General features: G+C 41.6%; 1 protein-coding gene across 2 annotated transcripts in view; it reads left to right on the top strand.

Moving 5' to 3' along the window:
• EOGT (EGF domain specific O-linked N-acetylglucosamine transferase) overlaps positions 1 to 19,276 on the top strand; it is a 129,725-nt gene that overhangs the window by 75,006 nt on the left and 35,443 nt on the right. For both annotated transcript variants that reach the window (XM_078768606.1, XM_078768607.1), the window contains 4 exons: positions 1,314 to 1,420; positions 5,010 to 5,113; positions 18,002 to 18,094; positions 18,547 to 18,618. In XM_078768606.1, the coding sequence (XP_078624732.1) occupies positions 1,314 to 1,420; positions 5,010 to 5,113; positions 18,002 to 18,094; positions 18,547 to 18,618 (376 nt within the window). The remainder of the gene's footprint in view (positions 1 to 1,313; positions 1,421 to 5,009; positions 5,114 to 18,001; positions 18,095 to 18,546; positions 18,619 to 19,276) is intronic.

A 19,276-nucleotide genomic window follows, 5' to 3' on the forward strand; every position in this document is an offset into this window, starting at 1 on the left:
AAGGTGCAAAAACAGATCCTAGCAACTACAGACCAATCAGCCTTCTCCCAATTATCAGCAAAGTCATGGAATCCATCATTGCTTCAGATATGAAATCTTTCCTCTTCTCCAATGGCTTGATCTCTGATCATCAATTTGGTTTCAGACCTGGTCACTACTCTGGACATGCTGCTTCTGCTTTCTCAACAATGGATGGAGGTCCTCAATGCCAAACAGGAAATTAGAGCTGTCTCTCTTGACATTTCACGTGCCTTCGATACGGTCTGGCACCCTGCTCTGCTCACCAAACTCTCCTCCTATGGTATCCATGGAAATCTCCACGCATGGCTGGCGGACTTCCTCTCTGGTCGTAGTCAACGTGTGGCCCTGAATGGGTTTCTCTCATCTCCTCTTCCTGTTCAGGCTGGAGTTCCCCAAGGTAGTGTTCTGGGCCCTGTGCTTTTTCTGGTCTTCATCAATGATCTCTCTGACTCTCTTGAAAATCCTCTCTATCTCTTTGCTGACGACTCTACTCTCTGTCGCTCCATTCCTCATCCCTCAGATCGGCAGTCTGCAGCCTCCTCACTCTCTGCAGACCTGGACAAAATCACAGACTGGGCAAACAAATGGAACATGTCTTTCAATCCTGATAAATCTCACACTCTTACGATGTCTCTCAGAAAAGACCGACTGGACAACCCTCCCATCCACTTTCTGAATAATCCTCTCCAAGAAGTTCTGTCACTCAAGCTTTTGGGTCTCACTATTTGCCATGATCTTTCCTGGGAAAACCACATTTCAAATCTGGCCTCCAAAGCCAGTCGCCGACTGGGCATCCTCCGTCGTGCGAAGTCCTTCCTTGGCACACCTGAGCTCCTCACCACATACAAGGCTTTCATCCACAGCTCTATGAAATACTGCTCTCCCCTCTGGTCTGGTGCTCCTGCCTCACACCTAAGCTCGTCTTCACGCTGTTGAAACCAAAGCGTTCAGAATCATTGGAATCTCCCGCGATGAAGCTAACTCCAAGGGCCTTTCACTCACTCACCGCAGGCAGGTTGGTGGTCTTTCTGTCCCATTGTTGTCTGTATTGTCCCATTGTCCCATCTGTTGGTGGTCTGTATTAACCCATTGAACACCCATTTATTCAATGGGTTAATATTGAAACTTAAAAGAAAAAAAAACTTCTTAAACATGGCTTGCTAGTATGAGGCAAGTACTGTCTTTATTTATTTTTGTTATTTCGATGAAATGTTTCTTTTACTTGTATAAACGATATGTACACTTTCCATATAACGATCTGAAGCTTGCACCGCCATTTTGTAAACCGGCAGGTTTGCTGAGCTGCAGACGTACACGTCTCTGCCGTTTTCCGTGCACACGGCCAAGGAATGTGAGGTTGTTATTGATCGACCAACGTACTTCATGAAACTGGATGCAGGTAGGCACAACCGTTGGCAGATCGTGCGTTCGATTTGCGCTGGAGACACCAATTTGTCTGACATTATTAACGCACAGGTTGTAAACCTGGTGCGTTATAGCGTTTGCCTGGGAATTTCGGGCGCTCAAAAGTGAAGCTAGTTTCTGTCACCCATTTCTGTCGCTCATTTCTGTCGCTCATTTCTGTCGCTCAGATGTGTAAACATGACGTCATCAAATCTATATTTATAGGATAGGTTATAGGAGATATATATGTTATAGGATAGGAATATAGGACCCAAATGACCCAGAGGACCCAAATGACCCAGAGGACCCAAATGACCCAGAGGACCAAAATGACCCAGAGGACCCAGAGGACCCAAATGACCCAGAGGACCCAAATGACCCAGAGGACCCAAATGACCCAGAGGACCCAAATGACCCAGAGGACCCAAATGACCCAGAGGACCCAAATGACCCAGAGGACCCAAATGACCCAGAGGACCCAAATGACCCAAATGACCCAGAGGACCCAAATGACCCAGAGGACCCAGAGGACCCAAATGACCCAGAGGACCCAAATGACCCAGAGGACCCAGAGGACCCAAATGACCCAGAGGACCCAAATGACCCAGAGGACCCAGAGGACCCAAATGACCCAGAGAACCCAAATGACCCAGAGGACCCAGAGGACCCAAATGACCCAGAGGACCCAAATGACCCAGAGGACCCAAATGACCCAAATGACCCAGAGGACCCAAATGACCCAGAGGACCCAAATGACCCAGAGGACCCAAATGACCCAGAGGACCCAAATGACCCAGAGGACCCAAATGACCCAGAGGACCCAAATGACCCAAATGACCCAGAGGACCCAAATGACCCAGAGGACCCAAATGACCCAGAGGACCCAAATGACCCAGAGGACCCAAATGACCCAAATGACCCAGAGGACCCAAATGACCCAGAGGACCCAAATGACCCAGAGGACCCAAATGACCCAGAGGACCCAAATGACCCAGAGGACCCAAATGACCCAGAGGACCCAAATGACCCAGAGGACCCAAATGACCCAGAGGACCCAAATGACCCAAATGACCCAGAGGACCCAGAGGACCCAAATGACCCAGAGGACCCAGAGGACCCAAATGACCCAGAGGACCCAGAGGACCCAAATGACCCAGAGGACCCAGAGGACCCAGAGGACCCAGAGGACCCAGAGGACCCAAATGACCCAGAGGACCCAAATGACCCAGAGGACCCAAATGACCCAGAGGACCCAAATGACCCAGAGGACCCAGAGGACCCAGAGGACCCAAATGACCCAGAGGACCCAAATGACCCAGAGGACCCAAATGACCCAAATGACCCAAATGACCCAGAGGACCCAAATGACCCAGAGGACCCAAATGACCCAGAGGACCCAAATGACCCAGAGGACCCAAATGACCCAGAGGACCCAAATGACCCAGAGGACCCAAATTCTATGTATGTTTCTATGATGATGTATGTTTTGGTGATAGTACATAATGTGAATACTAGTAGCAATTTTACAAAAACCATGGCATAATTTCAAATCTTGACCCGAGATGATAATTATGCTACATCATAATTTCCATGTGCCAACCTGGGCGGAATCCAAGTGGATTCACTTGTTTGAAATGTTTTTTTAGTCAGAACCTTTTATGGGAGAGTTTGACAAATCGCCCAATGTGACGCCATCTTTGATCCAACATCTGGGTACACAGTGTGGAAAGGAGGAAATGCCATTTGGGGAATGTTTACTGATCCTTTTCCTTTTTCTGACCAACTTCAAGAAGTGTTCAGTTCTTCAAATGTTAAGAGTGGATTTTGAGGATTCCACGTGGTTGGATGAAACAGGGCTCCATGGATAACGGTTGACCAAACTCTCCCCGCAGAGGCCGCTGACTTTGGTTTGTTTAATTCTGATTCAAAATGGACGACAATAGTCATGAATTGAGAGTTCTAAAAGCAGAATGTGTTACTCGTTTTATTTTGATGCATGATTACTGACAAATACTCAACAACAACAACAACAACAACAACAGGCATTTTAAGGCCATTTTCCCTGCAAGAGCGGGGGTTAGCCTTGCGGTCCCCATGACAATCTTCTCCATTTTCCCTCAACCCTCAACAATCACCAATAAACTCCAATACATTCAGAACTCCGCTGCCCGTCTACTCACCCATTCCCGGACCCGTGACCACATCACCCCCGTCCTTTACAAGCTTCACTGGCTCCCCATCTCCCAGAGAATCCAGTACAAAATCCTCCTCTTGACCTACAAAGCCCTCCATAACCTGGCCCCATCCTACCTGGCTGACCTCCTCTCCAGACACACTCCCACCCGCAACCTCCGCTCTGCTGGTACCAACCTCCTGACCCCCCCCCCCCCCCCCCCCATCCGGACCAAATTTAGATCCTGGGGGGACAGGGCCTTCTCCATCGCTGCTCCCACCCTCTGGAGCTCCCTACCTCACACCATCAGAGACTCCTCACTCACCACATTCAAAACATCACTCAAGACCCACCTGTTCAACACTGCATTCAACATTTAACCCACAGCATTTAACCCCTGACTATCTCCTCTCCTTCTCCCTCCTTTGTGCTTTGAATATTTCCCTATTGATTCTTCTTTTTTTTGCAATTGTTTTTATGTTTTGCTATGCATTATGTTTTGCACTCTGTCAAAGCGTCTTTGGGCTTCCTGAAAAGCGCTATATAAAATAAATGCATTATTATTATTATTATTATTATTTTGCCCTATTTTCTGCATCTCCCCTTGTTAACCCCCTTGCCCGCATTTCTTCTTCCACCATCTTTAGCCAAGTCTTTCTCGGTCTTCCCCGTCCTCTACTTCCTTCTACATTCATTTCCATCACTCTTCTCAACCAGTCACTTTCATCCTTCCTCAACACATGACCAAACCATCTCAACCTGTTCCTCTTCACAGCATCAATCACAGGCTCTATTCCCATCATCTTTCGCAATCCATCATTTGTCTTCCTCTCTCTCAACGATACTCCGCACATCCATCGAACCATTCGCATTTCCACCCTTTCCAGCCTTCGTTGCTGCTCTACGTTCATTACCCATGTCTCGCTCCCATAAATCATAACACTTCTCACACATGCAGCATACACCTTTCCCTTCAGCTTCAGCGACACTCTCCTCACATCGACAATACTCACATCTCACTCACATCTCACAATACTCACATGACAAATACTCACATCGACAATATTTGTAACGAATCTATAGATAGTTGGGGAGAACTTTGTGTCTATTTCATACATTTGTTCCGCATGTATGAAAACTATAAAATGAACAAACAAACTGTGGGGTTGAAATTATTTGTATGTATGGCCAAATGTTCTTCCTATTCTTAATGTATTTATTCGGTTAACATTTCCAAGAATGAACAATTGCTGGTTGAGCGCCAAAAGCTACTAACCATCATCCATCTAATTCCTCGAGAGCCGCGATTGCAGGTAAAATGTACGGAGGCATTAACACGACCACCGTGGTCTGACTCTCAAATGAACTTTGCCCGACGTTAACCAGGAACTACCCTTGGCAATTCTCGCAGGTGTTAACATGTACCACCACTTCTGTGACTTTGTGAATTTGTACATCTCCCAGCACGTGAACAACTCTTTCTCAACAGACGTCAACATCGTCATGTGGGACACGGTAAGCGATATGTGCAATAGGATGAAATTGAGTAATACTCCACCTTTTTGTTTTGGTTTTAGCAAGATATTGCGGCCTAGCTAAAGCTGGTTATAAATATGCCCATGTTTAAACCTTAAATAGGCAACCTTTACATGTAAATGGTCATAACGATTGATGAATGGCTGACTCGGTCATAACGATAAATGGCTCCTGATGCAGGCCACTAGTTGAGGATGTACGGTGGATCGTTCATTCCCATCCTCTTACATATGCTCTTCCAACTTTATTACTTGCAAAATCGAAGATTTTTCAAGTATATTGATATGTCTTGTGTGCTATTCTGTCTGTCTGTCAATCACCTACAGGTCACAATTTTAAACTGATCTTCACAAAACTTCACCAGATGGTAGAGTTGGCCATAGGGAAGAAGCCTATTGATTTTGAGGTCAAAGGTGAACATGAGGTCAGATTTCTAAAATTATCATTTTTCATCCGATTGACTTCAAATTTTTCATCCGATTGACAGCATTTGTGTATTGAGTCACTAAATTGGGAAACCAACTATTTTAGAGGTCAACAGGTCAACTCGGTCAACTCAAGGTCAAACCTCTAAAATCATCAATTTTCATTTGAAAAATTGTCAATTTTCATCCGATTGACTGAAGAATTAAACAGCAATTGCTTAGTACCTCATCAAATTGGGAAACCAGCTATTTCTAAGGTCAAACAGTCAAAGGTCAAACTTCTAAAATCATCAGTTTTCACCTGAAAAATTGTCCATTTTCATCCTATTAACTTGACAATTAAACAGCAATTGCATAGTTCATCACTGAATTGGGAAAGCAACTATTTTAAGGTCAAAGGTCAACTCAAGGTCAAACTTCTAAAATCATCAATTTTCATCTGAAAAATAATCAATTTTAATCCAATTGACCCAAGCTTTGATTAAGATATTCAATTTAAATCTTAATGAAATGGACACTTTGATGTATCCATGGCAACTTTTTTGGGGGAGAAGGTGTGGATTAGTGCTCTGCAAGTATCGTGCTCTGCATGTCGTCTTTCTTGTTTCTATACCTTCCTTTTTGTTGCTTCCGTTGTGTCTTCTCTGAGCAGGCAAATTTGTCTTGTGGCATCTCAGCCGTATAGCCAATAGGCAGAATTCTTATGTCATGATAAATTTGATTTGGGCTAATCCCTGGCGATTATTCATGGGTAATTTTGAAAGTGGACATACACTAGACAATATATTGTACAAAGTATATTTTTTGAAGCTATATCCAACTTTTGTTCTATCCAGGACAGCCTGCATACATTCCTGAATTCTCATGATGTTAAGCTTCACTCTGTACCTTCACCTATGGGCCTATGGCGTTTAGCCATCAGTCAAGGACTGACATTTTAGGCTTTAACCTCTTTTGCTCCAACTAAGTGTTAACACCTGTCAGCTTCTTCTTTTCTTCCCATGGTGGTTGGCATACCGACATCCTGTTGATTTCGTCTGTCGTCCTACCTGAATACCGACGCACGCAGATCGACACGACTTCACCAGCAAGACTAGTTCTTCATTCTACTCGGTGTAGCGCTAACTTTTACCAAATGGTTTAATTGATGAAAAGGTTAATGTAATACTTGCTTGCCTTTGAGGGGTATCGTCTAGATTCAGCTCCTAATGGTAGAGGACCGTACTAACAATATACTGTTGTCATGGTGCTCCTCAAGCAGGGTGCTGCATCATAGGGCGCAAGGACCTTCTGAATTGGACATTAAGCTGGTTGTCTTGTCACTAGCCTGTTGCTTGTGCACAATAAAGATCCTAAATTTCCTTTTGGAAAATGTGGGCCTTTGTGTGATCATGCGCTGACCAAATTCTAAATTGCTCTCCTGAACTTCTGCTCAAAAGGTAACAGCAAACTACCCGGGTTACTGTGGAGAACTGGTGTTGTTTCTGGGGGCACAGCTGTGCCGCTGATGCAATCCTTCTCTATAACCAGTAAACTGGTACTCATTTTGCCGACCTCGGAAGGATGACAGACCTTTTGACCTTTTGACCTTTGATGACAGACAGACCTTTTGCCGACCTCGGAAGAAGAAGAACCCCCCTGGTGTTAGTACAATGACATGACAGGGGCTTGAGCTCAGGACCCTAATATCTCAAGCCAGCCACCTTAACCGTTAAGCGAACACTTAGCTTTCCTAATGAATGGCATATCTTTCTCCCGTCTCCCTTCTTATCCTCACTTTTCTGCGCTAATTCATGCACTTCTGTTTTGGTTATCGGCCATTTCTGTACACCACTCCTTTCCTATGCCATCTCCAGGCACTGCATGACGTCATTGCCAGGCACCGAAGGGGGCCCGGCAACGACACGCCCTGAAAGGGAGTACTCAGTTTTCACTCTGGTTGTTTGTTGTACACCGCTCCTTTCCTATGCCACCTCCAGGCATTGCAAATCGTCATTGCCGGGCACCGAAGGGGGCTCGGCAGTGACGCACGCTGAAAGAGAGTACTCAGTTTTCACTCTGGTTTCTTGTTTGTTGTACACTGCTCCTTTCCTATGCCATCTCCAGGCATTGCAAATCGTCATTGCCGGGCACCAAAGGGGGCTCGGCAGTGACGCACGCTGAAAGAGAGTACTCAGTTTTCACTCTGGTTTCTTGTTGTACACCGCTCCTTTCCTATGCCACCTCCAGGCATTGCAAATCGTCATTGCCGGGCACCGAAGGGGGCTCGGCAGTGACGCACGCTGAAAGAGAGTACTCAGTTTTCACTCTGGTTTCTTGTTGTACACCGCTCCTTTCCTATGCCACCTCCAGGCATTGCAAATCGTCATTGCCGGGCACCGAAGGGGGCTCGGCAGTGACGCACGCTGAAAGAGAGTACTCAGTTTTCACTCTGGTTTCTTGTTGTACACCGCTCCTTTCCTATGCCATCTCCAGGCATTGCAAATCGTCATTGCCGGGCACCAAAGGGGGCTCGGCAGTGACGCACGCTGAAAGAGAGTACTCAGTTTTCACTCTGGTTTCTTGTTTGTTTGTTTTCTTGGTTGTCCGGACGATATCTCAGCCATCCTTTGAGCTAGGAAGCTGAAATTTCGGCACAGTAGTGAGCAAGTCCTTTGTCAAATACGGTATTTTTTGTTTTTTGAATAATCAATTAATTGAGGAGTTATTTAATTATTAGCGTTTAATTAAGTACTTATTTAATTAATTAAATTTCATTTATCTTCTGACCATTATTAACTCAGGCACCTTTTGAGTTAGGAAGCTGATATTTGGACATGCCAATGACCAGGTGATTTGGCTGCAAAGGATATTTTTGATTTATTAATTAATCAATTAATCGATTAATTATTTAATTATTCGATTAATGACAAAAAAATTTTTTTTTTTTAAGTTACAGATTCTGATGAAATAGTGGTAGTTTATGTGTTCTCTGACCAAATTGATTAATAATTTAATTTTTTTATGATTATTATTTATTTATTTTCATTATTAATCATTTATTTATTTTCTTTCTCATTTGGCCAATATCTCAGGCACCTTTTGAGCTGGGAAGCTAATATTTGGACATGAGTGACCAAGTGATGTGGCTATCAAGGATATTTTTGATTTATTGATTAATCATTTCATCTATTAAGTATTTATTGATTAATCGATTAATTATTTATTGAGTAATCAATTAATTATTTAATTTTTTATAAATGACTTATTTAATTAAATTTCTAAAAGATACATCTTCGGATGAAGCACTACTGGTTTAGTTATGCGATTAGCCAATTGATTATGAAAATATTTTGTGATAATCTTTTATTGATTTTAATTATACAATTAATCAATCAATTAGTGTACACCTCTCCCTGCCAATGCAGCCTCAATGAGCTGCACTGCGGTATTGCCGGGCGCCGGAGGCGCCCCGGCAATGCCGCGCTGCAGCATATTTAATTATTTGGCATGGGGCGGTGTACTTTGAATGTATGTGTACTTGTTTGTTTTCTTGTTTGTTTTCTTTCTTGTTTTCTTGGTTGTCCGGGCGATATCTCAGCCATCCTTTGAGCTAGGAAGCTGAAATTTCGGCACAGTAGTGAGCAAGTCCTTTGTCAAATACGGTATTTTTTGTTTTTTGAATAATCAATTAATTGAGGAGTTATTTAATTATTAGCGTTTAATTAAGTACTTATTTAATTAATTAAATTTCATTTCTCTTCTGACCATTATTAACTCAGGCACCTTTTGAGTTAGGAAGCTGATATTTGGACATGCCAATGACCAGGTGATTTGGCTGCAAAGGATATTTTTGATTTATTAATTAATCAATTAATCGATTAATTATTTAATTATTCGATTAATGACAAAAAAAAATTTTTTTTTAAAGTTACAGATTCTGATGAAATAGTGGTAGTTTATGTGTTCTCTGACCAAATTGATTAATAATTTAATTTTTTTATGATTATTATTTATTTATTTTCATTATTAATCATTTATTTATTTTCTTTCTCATTTGGCCAATATCTCAGGCACCTTTTGAGCTGGGAAGCTAATATTTGGACATGAGTGACCAAGTGATGTGGCTATCAAGGATATTTTTGATTTATTGATTAATCTTTATTCCGTTTTCCGGTCCGGTCGTGAGAGGACGCTGGCGTCGTTTGCTCGCCGCTTCTCTGACTGGACCATTGTCCGTGTCTTGCTTTCCTGGTGGTCGTGGCGGATTTATGGCCATTGAGTCTTCCTCTGCGCGGTCCCGGCTCTGCTCTGCTGCTCCGGGCTTCACCTGCTCGGCTCCATCGCTGTTTCCTCGGGCCCACTCCCGTTGGTTGTGTCGATTGTTTCGCCTCCTCACCCTTGGCCGCGTGCTCGCTTTGCCTTCGCTCCTGCTGGCATGGCTCTGCGGTACTCTGCCGCAAGGCTTCTCCTGCTTAAAACCCGCTCCACCCCATCATGCATCTCTGCAATCAGATCGAATGGACTCCTGCGTCGACCCAGGTACATTCACCGTGGCTCCGGTCGTAAGTTTGTTTATTTACAATCAGGTCACTCCATCCCCATCCTCTGGTCGGCTCAGCGCACTCCCACTCATCGTCCCAACACACCTGGTCACAACAACGCACAAAATCGCACCTCCTGTCTGCGAACCCTGGCCAAATCACCTGGATTCATACCCGCCGTACAAAACAACATCAAGCTCACCCTGTTCAATACCCGGTCCCTCAACAACAAATGCCTCATCCTGAACGACTACATCCTGGAAAATAAACTGGACTTTCTCTGTCTCACTGAGACCTGGCAACAACCACTGGACTACTACACGCTCAACCTCACCACACCCAATGGATATTCTTACATCAATAAACCACGCTCGGAGGGCCGAGGTGGTGGAATTGCCGTTATTCACCGACAAGACATCAAGACCAACCTCATCTCCATCTCATCTGCTCCATCATTTGAACACCTGGCTTTTAAACTCTCTGGTCACACACAGTCAGTCATGGCTGTTGTCTACCGCCCTCCCAAACCACACCCATCATTCCTGTCTGACTTCTCCTACTTTCTGACCCAGCTATGTTCCCTCTCCCCCTCAATCCTCCTCCTTGGTGATTTCAATATCCACATGGACTCCACTGACTCCACGCTAACCACTGACTTCACTGATTTACTCACCTGCTTTAACCTCACTCAACATGTCAACTTTCCTACCCATAACCGTGGTCACATTTTGGACCTTGTCTGCTCTACTGGACTAATTTTGCACCATCTCTCTGGCTCCGACCTCACTCTCTCTGACCACCTAGCCATCACTCTGACCATCAACATCCCCACCCCAGCACCAAGGCATTATCGCACTATCAACTTCCGTAAGCTAAACGCTTTTTCACCTGCCTCATTCTCATCGACCCTCTCTGAAAAAATGTCCACTTCTCCCTTCGTTGACCTCCACACCCCTTCTGACCTCACTGACTACTACAACCACACTCTCTCTTCCTGCCTTGACCAAATTGCGCCTATAAAAACCAAAACAGTTTCTTTCACCCATTCTGCTCCCTGGTTTACCCCTGAGCTCCGCCTAATGAAAACTCGTGCTCGCCAACTTGAAAGACTCCGCAATAAAACAGGTCTCACAGTTCACTCCCAGGCCTACAAGGACCACATACAACACTATAAAGATGCCCTCTCCCGCGCCCGCTCCGCCTACTACTCTCAAATTATCCACTCTGGCTCCGGAAACCCAAAAGCACTCTTCTCTACAATAAACAAACTCCTCAGCCCCCTGAACACCACCACCCAGTCATTCACAATAGACAACTGCATCTCCTTCCTTTCATTCTTCCAACGCAAAATTGAAAACATCTACAACAGCTTGACCACCGCCGCACCCGCTCCCCCTCAAACCACCTGCCCCCCCTTATCCTGCCATCCCCTGTCTCAATTCTCCCCAGTCTCCCCTACTGACCTCTCTGAACTCCTCATCGGAATGAAAACTGCCACCTGCACTCTTGACCCCATCCCCTCCAGCTTTGTCAAGGCCTCCCTTCCTGCTCTTTCTCCACTTATCATTGCAACAATAAACTCCTCCCTGTCTACAGGCATCGTCCCACCATCCCTCAAAATTGCTGCTGTTACCCCCATTCTGAAAAAACCTGGACTAAACCCTGACACCCTAAATAACTTCAGACCCATCTCCAACCTACCCTTTCTGTCAAAGGTTTTGGAACGCGCTGTAGCCACTCAACTCAAGCATCACCTCTCTGCCAATAACCTGTATGAAACATTCCAATCCGGATTCCGGTCCAACCACAGTACTGAAACTGCTCTCCTCAAAATCACCAACGACCTTCTCCTCTCCTCTGATGCTGGCAACCTCAACATTCTCATCCTCCTCGACCTCAGCGCTGCCTTTGACACCATCGATCACACCATCCTCCTCACCCGACTTGAAACCACCTTTAACATTACCGGCACTGCCCTCTTTTGGATTAAATCATACCTCTCTGACAGACGTCAGTTCATCTCCATCAATAACTGCAAATCCCCCACTGCTCCCCTCCCCCAAGGTGTCCCCCAAGGTTCAGTTCTTGGCCCCCTCCTCTTTATCCTTTACCTGTCCCCCCTCGGTCACTTAATCCGCCGTCATGGTCTCCAATTCCACTGCTTCGCCGATGACATCCAGCTTTTCATCTCCACCAAGTCCATCTCCACCGCCACCCACTCTATCCTGACAAACTGCATCACTGAAATAAAATCCTGGCTTCAAATCAACTTCCTCAAACTTAACTGTGATAAATCTGAAATAATCATCATTGGCCCAAAAACGCTCACCAAGTCCACCCATAACTTTGCCCTCAACATCGACGGTTTCCCAGTGTCCACCTCCCCTCACATCCGGAATCTTGGCATCATCTTTGACCAAACCCTCTCCTTCGACAAATACACTAAACAGATCACAAAGACAGCCTTCTTCCACCTGAAAAACATCGCCCGTCTCCGTCCATCCCTCTCCTCTGTGGCTGCAGAAACCCTCATCCACGCCTTCATCACTTCCCGTCTGGACTACTGCAATAGCCTCCTTTATGGTTCACCCTCAACAATCACCAATAAACTCCAATACATTCAGAACTCCGCTGCCCGTCTACTCACCCATTCCCGGACCCGTGACCACATCACCCCCGTCCTTTACAAGCTTCACTGGCTCCCCATCTCCCAGAGAATCCAGTACAAAATCCTCCTCTTGACCTACAAAGCCCTCCATAACCTGGCCCCATCCTACCTGGCTGACCTCCTCTCCAGACACACTCCCACCCGCAACCTCCGCTCTGCTGGTACCAACCTCCTGACCCCCCCCATCCGGACCAAATTTAGATCCTGGGGGGACAGGGCCTTCTCCATCGCTGCTCCCACCCTCTGGAACTCGCTACCTCACACCATCAGAGACTCCTCCTCACTCACCACATTCAAAACATCACTCAAGACCCACCTGTTCAACACTGCATTCAACATTTAACCCACAGCATCTAACCCCTGACTATCTCCTCTCCTTCTCCCTCCTTTGTGCTTTGAATATTTCCCTATTGATTCTTCTTTTTTTGCAATTGTCTTTATGTTTTGCTATGCGTTATGTTTTGCACTCTGTCAAAGCGTCTTTGGGCTTCCTGAAAAGCGCTATATAAAATAAATGCATTATTATTATTATTAATCATTTCATCTATTAATTATTTATTGATTAATCGATTAATTATTTATTGAGTAATCAATTAATTATTTAATTTTTTATAAATGACTTATTTAATTAAATTTCTAAAAGATACATCTTCGGATGAAGCACTAGTGGTTTAGTTATGCGATTAGCCAATTGATTATGAAAATATTTTGTGATAATCTTTTATTGATTTTAATTATACAATTAATCAATCAATTAGTGTACACCTCTCCCTCCCAATGCAGCCTCAATGAGCTGCACTGCGGTATTGCCGGGCGCCAGAGGCGCCCCGGCAATGCCGCGCTGCAGCATATTTAATTATTTGGCATGGGGCGGTGTACTTTGAATGTATTTGTACTTGTTTGTTTTCTTGTTTGTTTTCTTTCTTGTTTTCTTGGTTGTCCGGGCGATATCTCAGCCATCCTTTGAGCTAGGAAGCTGAAATTTCGGCACAGTAGTGAGCAAGTCCTTTGTCAAATACGGTATTTTTTGTTTTTTGAATAATCAATTAATTGAGGAGTTATTTAATTATTAGCGTTTAATTAAGTACTTATTTAATTAATTAAATTTCATTTCTCTTCTGACCATTATTAACTCAGGCACCTTTTGAGTTAGGAAGCTGATATTTGGACATGCCAATGACCAGGTGATTTGGCTGCAAAGGATATTTTTGATTTATTAATTAATCAATTAATCGATTAATTATTTAATTATTCGATTAATGACAAAAAAAATTTTTTTTTTAAAGTTACAGATTCTGATGAAATAGTGGTAGTTTATGTGTTCTCTGACCAAATTGATTAATAATTTAATTTTTTTATGATTATTATTTATTTATTTTCATTATTAATCATTTATTTATTTTCTTTCTCATTTGGCCAATATCTCAGGCACCTTTTGAGCTGGGAAGCTAATATTTGGACATGAGTGACCAAGTGATGTGGCTATCAAGGATATTTTTGATTTATTGATTAATCATTTCATCTATTAATTATTTATTGATTAATCGATTAATTATTTATTGAGTAATCAATTAATTATTTAATTTTTTATAAATGACTTATTTAATTAAATTTCTAAAAGATACATCTTCGGATGAAGCACTAGTGGTTTAGTTATGCGATTAGCCAATTGATTATGAAAATATTTTGTGATAATCTTTTATTGATTTTAATTATACAATTAATCAATCAATTAGTGTACACCTCTCCCTCCCAATGCAGCCTTAATGAGCTGCACTGCGGTATTGCCGGGCGCCGGAGGCGCCCCGGCAATGCCGCGCTGCAGCATATTTAATTATTTGGCATGGGGCGGTGTACTTTGAATGTATGTGTACTTGTTGTACACCGCTCCTTTCCTATGCCATCTCCAGGCATTGCAAATCGTCATTGCCGGGCACCAAAGGGGGCTCGGCAGTGACGCACGCTGAAAGAGAGTACTCAGTTTTCACTCTGGTTTCTTGTTTTCTTGTTTGTTTGTTTTCTTGGTTGTCCGGGCGATATCTCAGCCATCCTTTGAGCTAGGAAGCTGAAATTTCGGCACAGTAGTGAGCAAGTCCTTTGTCAAATACGGTATTTTTTGTTTTTTGAATAATCAATTAATTGAGGAGTTATTTAATTATTAGCGTTTAATTAAGTACTTATTTAATTAATTAAATTTCATTTCTCTTCTGACCATTATTAACTCAGGCACCTTTTGAGTTAGGAAGCTGATATTTGGACATGCCAATGACCAGGTGATTTGGCTGCAAAGGATATTTTTGATTTATTAATTAATCAATTAATCGATTAATTATTTAATTATTCGATTAATGACCAAAAAAATTTTTTTTTTTAAGTTACAGATTCTGATGAAATAGTGGTAGTTTATGTGTTCTCTGACCAAATTGATTACTAATTTAATTTTTTTATGATTATTATTTATTTATTTTCATTATTAATCATTTATTTATTTTCTTTCTCATTTGGCCAATATCTCAGGCACCTTTTGAGCTGGGAAGCTAATATTTGGACATGAGTGACCAAGTGATGTGGCTATCAAGGATATTTTTGATTTATTGATTAATCATTTCATCTATTAATTATTTATTGATTAATCGATTAATTATTTATTGAGTAATCAATTAATTATTTAATTTTTTATAAATGACTTATTTAATTAAATTTCTAAAAGATACATCTTCGGATGAAGCACTAGTGGTTTAGTTATGCGATTAGCCAATTGATTATGAAAATATTTTGTGATAATCTTTTATTGATTTTAATTATACAATTAATCAATCAATTAGTGTACACCTCTCCCTCCCAATGCAGCCTTAATGAGCTGCACTGCGGTATTGCCGGGCGCCGGAGGCGCCCCGGCAATGCCGCGCTGCAGCATATTTAATTATTTGGCATGGGGCGGTGTACTTTGAATGTATGTGTACTTGTTTTCTTGTTTTCTTGGTTGTCCGGACGATATCTCAGCCATCCTTTGAGCTAGGAAGCTGAAATTTCGGCACAGTAGTGAGCAAGTCCTTTGTCAAATACGGTATTTTTTGTTTTTTGAATAATCAATTAATTGAGGAGTTATTTAATTATTAGCGTTTAATTAAGTACTTATTTAATTAATTAAATTTCATTTATCTTCTGACCATTATTAACTCAGGCACCTTTTGAGTTAGGAAGCTGATATTTGGACATGCCAATGACCAGGTGATTTGGCTGCAAAGGATATTTTTGATTTATTAATTAATCAATTAATCGATTAATTATTTAATTATTCGATTAATGACAAAAAAAATTTTTTTTTTTAAGTTACAGATTCTGATGAAATAGTGGTAGTTTATGTGTTCTCTGACCAAATTGATTAATAATTTAATTTTTTTATGATTATTATTTATTTATTTTCATTATTAATCATTTATTTATTTTCTTTCTCATTTGGCCAATATCTCAGGCACCTTTTGAGCTGGGAAGCTAATATTTGGACATGAGTGACCAAGTGATGTGGCTATCAAGGATATTTTTGATTTATTGATTAATCATTTCATCTATTAAGTATTTATTGATTAATCGATTAATTATTTATTGAGTAATCAATTAATTATTTAATTTTTTATAAATGACTTATTTAATTAAATTTCTAAAAGATACATCTTCGGATGAAGCACTACTGGTTTAGTTATGCGATTAGCCAATTGATTATGAAAATATTTTGTGATAATCTTTTATTGATTTTAATTATACAATTAATCAATCAATTAGTGTACACCTCTCCCTCCCAATGCAGCCTCAATGAGCTGCACTGCGGTATTGCCGGGCGCCGGAGGCGCCCCGGCAATGCCGCGCTGCAGCATATTTAATTATTTGGCATGGGGCGGTGTACTTTGAATGTATGTGTACTTGTTTGTTTTCTTGTTTGTCCGGGCGATATCTCAGACCATCCTTTGAGCTCGGAAGCTGAAATTTCGGCACAATAATGAGCCAGTGCTTTGGCAAAAACGGTATTTTTTGTTTTTTGATTAATCAATTACTTCATGAGTCAACTTAATTATTATCGATTAATTAAGTACTGATTTATTTCCTTTCTCATCTGGACAATATCTCAGGAAACCTTTGAGCTAGGAAGCTGATACCTGGACATGACAATGACCAAGTGATGTGGCTATAAAGGATATTTTGATTTCTTGATTAATCAATTAATCATTTGATTTATGACATAATTAATTAATTATTTTTTAAATTACATATTCAGATGAAATGGTGGTGGTTTCGGTATTCTATTAGCCAATTGATTAATAATTTAATTATTTCACGATTATTATTTATTTATTTTCATTATAAATCACTTATTTATTTTCTGTCTCGTCTGGGCAATATCTGAGACATCTTTTGAGCTAAGAAGTTGATATTCAGACACGACGGTGACCAAGTGATGTGGCTATAAAGGATATTTTTGATTTGTTGATTAATCATTTAATCGATGATTTATCGACGAGTCAATTAATCAAATAATTATTTAATTATTCGATTAATGACAATTTTTTTAAGGTACTGATTCAGATGAAACGGTGGTGGTTTAGCTATTCTATTAGTGAATTGATTAATAATTTACTTATTTTACTATTATTATTTATTTTCATTATTAATCACTTATTTATTTTCTTTCTCATCTGGGCAATATCTCAGGCACCTTTTGAGCTAGGAGGCTGATATTTGGACATGACAATGACTAAGTGATATGGCTATAAAGGATATTTTTGACTTATTGATTAATCGGTTCATAATTTATTGATTAATCAATTAATTATTTAATTTCTGATTAATTGATTGAATTCATTTTCAAAATGTTACAGCTTCGGATGAAACACTGGTGGTTCATGAAACACTATTAGCCAATTGATTAAGAAATTATTTTCCGATCATTATTTATTGATTTTAATTAAGCAATTAATCAATCAATTATTGTACACCTCTCCTTCCCAATACCGTCTCTCTGTGCTGCACGGTGGTATCGCCGGGCGCCGAAGGCCTTTCTCTTCTCGCTCATCTTTCTCATCACGCCGAAGTTGCCCCGGAAATACCGCACTGGAGGATATTTATTTATTTGGCATGGGGGCGGTGTACTTTGAATGTATCAGTACTTGTATTTCTTCTTTTTCCCCCTCATTTGTTTCAATGCCTTTGGTTTTTAGTGAGCGTGATCGTTCGCCTGTCGTTTGTGCTTTAACAGAGTTCTTATTACTACGGTGACCTATTCAGTTCAACCTGGAAAGCTTTTACCGACCATGACGTTATCCATCTGAAGGATTTTGACCATAAAAGGGTATGGACCAGTCTTTATAACCTCTCCATCTCCTATTTATTCTCTTTTTTTGTATACAGAGTCAAGGATCGTGGAAGGCTAGAACACTTAGCGGATCAGGAAGCAACATAACAAAAGGAGCAGTAGAGAGAAAGAGAGAGAGAGGGGGGGGGGGGGGGGTACACCAACAGCAGGGTTTGAAAAACAAAATAGAGGGAAACTTGGATAAACAATGCATGTGGTGAGGAATGGGTGCAGGAAAGGATGCATCGGGCAGACAGGATGGATACAACAGGAAACTTTGAGGATGTTGGCTCCACATTTTTAATTTTTTTTGTATACAAGATCGAGGCTCGTGTAAGAGCCAACATTAATTAGAAAAAAAACAAACGGACACAAATTGTATAATCACTGGACAACCATGATAACTGGCTGCCTGATTGTGAATAATGGTCATGCCGGTGTTGTTACAGGTGTGTTTTCGAAATGCTGTGTTGTCCTTGCTACCTCGCATGCGTTATGGCCTGTTTTACAATACTCCGCTGGTAAGCCTGGTCTGCTTGCTGATTAGAGTGACTGTATTCCAAGCACAACAGATACAAACTCACCAGTTACTATGTTCTTCCAATAACATAATAGTACTGCGTGGACTTTTATTATCCACTTAACTTTAATTTTGTATTGTCCAAATTAAAACGAAGAGCAAAATCAAAACTATAAAGAAGGCAGCGAGGAGAGGAGATTTGCATCAAAGAAAAGAAAAACTACTTTTCGAAATATTTTATGTTTTACTGGTTTACCCCGAATCTCCAGTGTAAGATAGGCTAACAGACAGTGCAGTAGTTAAGTTTCACATTGAGCCACGATTGGCTGCTTTGTCGATGCATATTCATTAAAAGGAGGAACCACACTCCGACATATTGAAAAACAGCCTGTTCTTTCAGAGCGAGCACATTGACGTAGGCGCAACGTTGGCAAAGGTTATGATGGTCGCAGCAGGATCCCCGACATTGGTCAAATGTCGGCCACATGGTGTGAAAGCATTGGGACAATGGCCCATGTTGGACCAATGGACATTCATCCAGTCCAGTTCATCCCAAACCAGCTCGATGGGGTTTAAGTCTGGAGACTATGCTGGCCATTCCATGATTTGAAGTCTACCGTCTTGTTATTTTCCTGGAAGGTAGTTTTGACATAGCCTGG

The sequence above is a fragment of the Myxine glutinosa genome, assembly GCF_964187855.1.
Source record: "Myxine glutinosa chromosome 12 unlocalized genomic scaffold, kmMyxGlut1.1 SUPER_12_unloc_1, whole genome shotgun sequence".
Lineage (NCBI taxonomy): Eukaryota > Metazoa > Chordata > Myxini > Myxiniformes > Myxinidae > Myxine > Myxine glutinosa.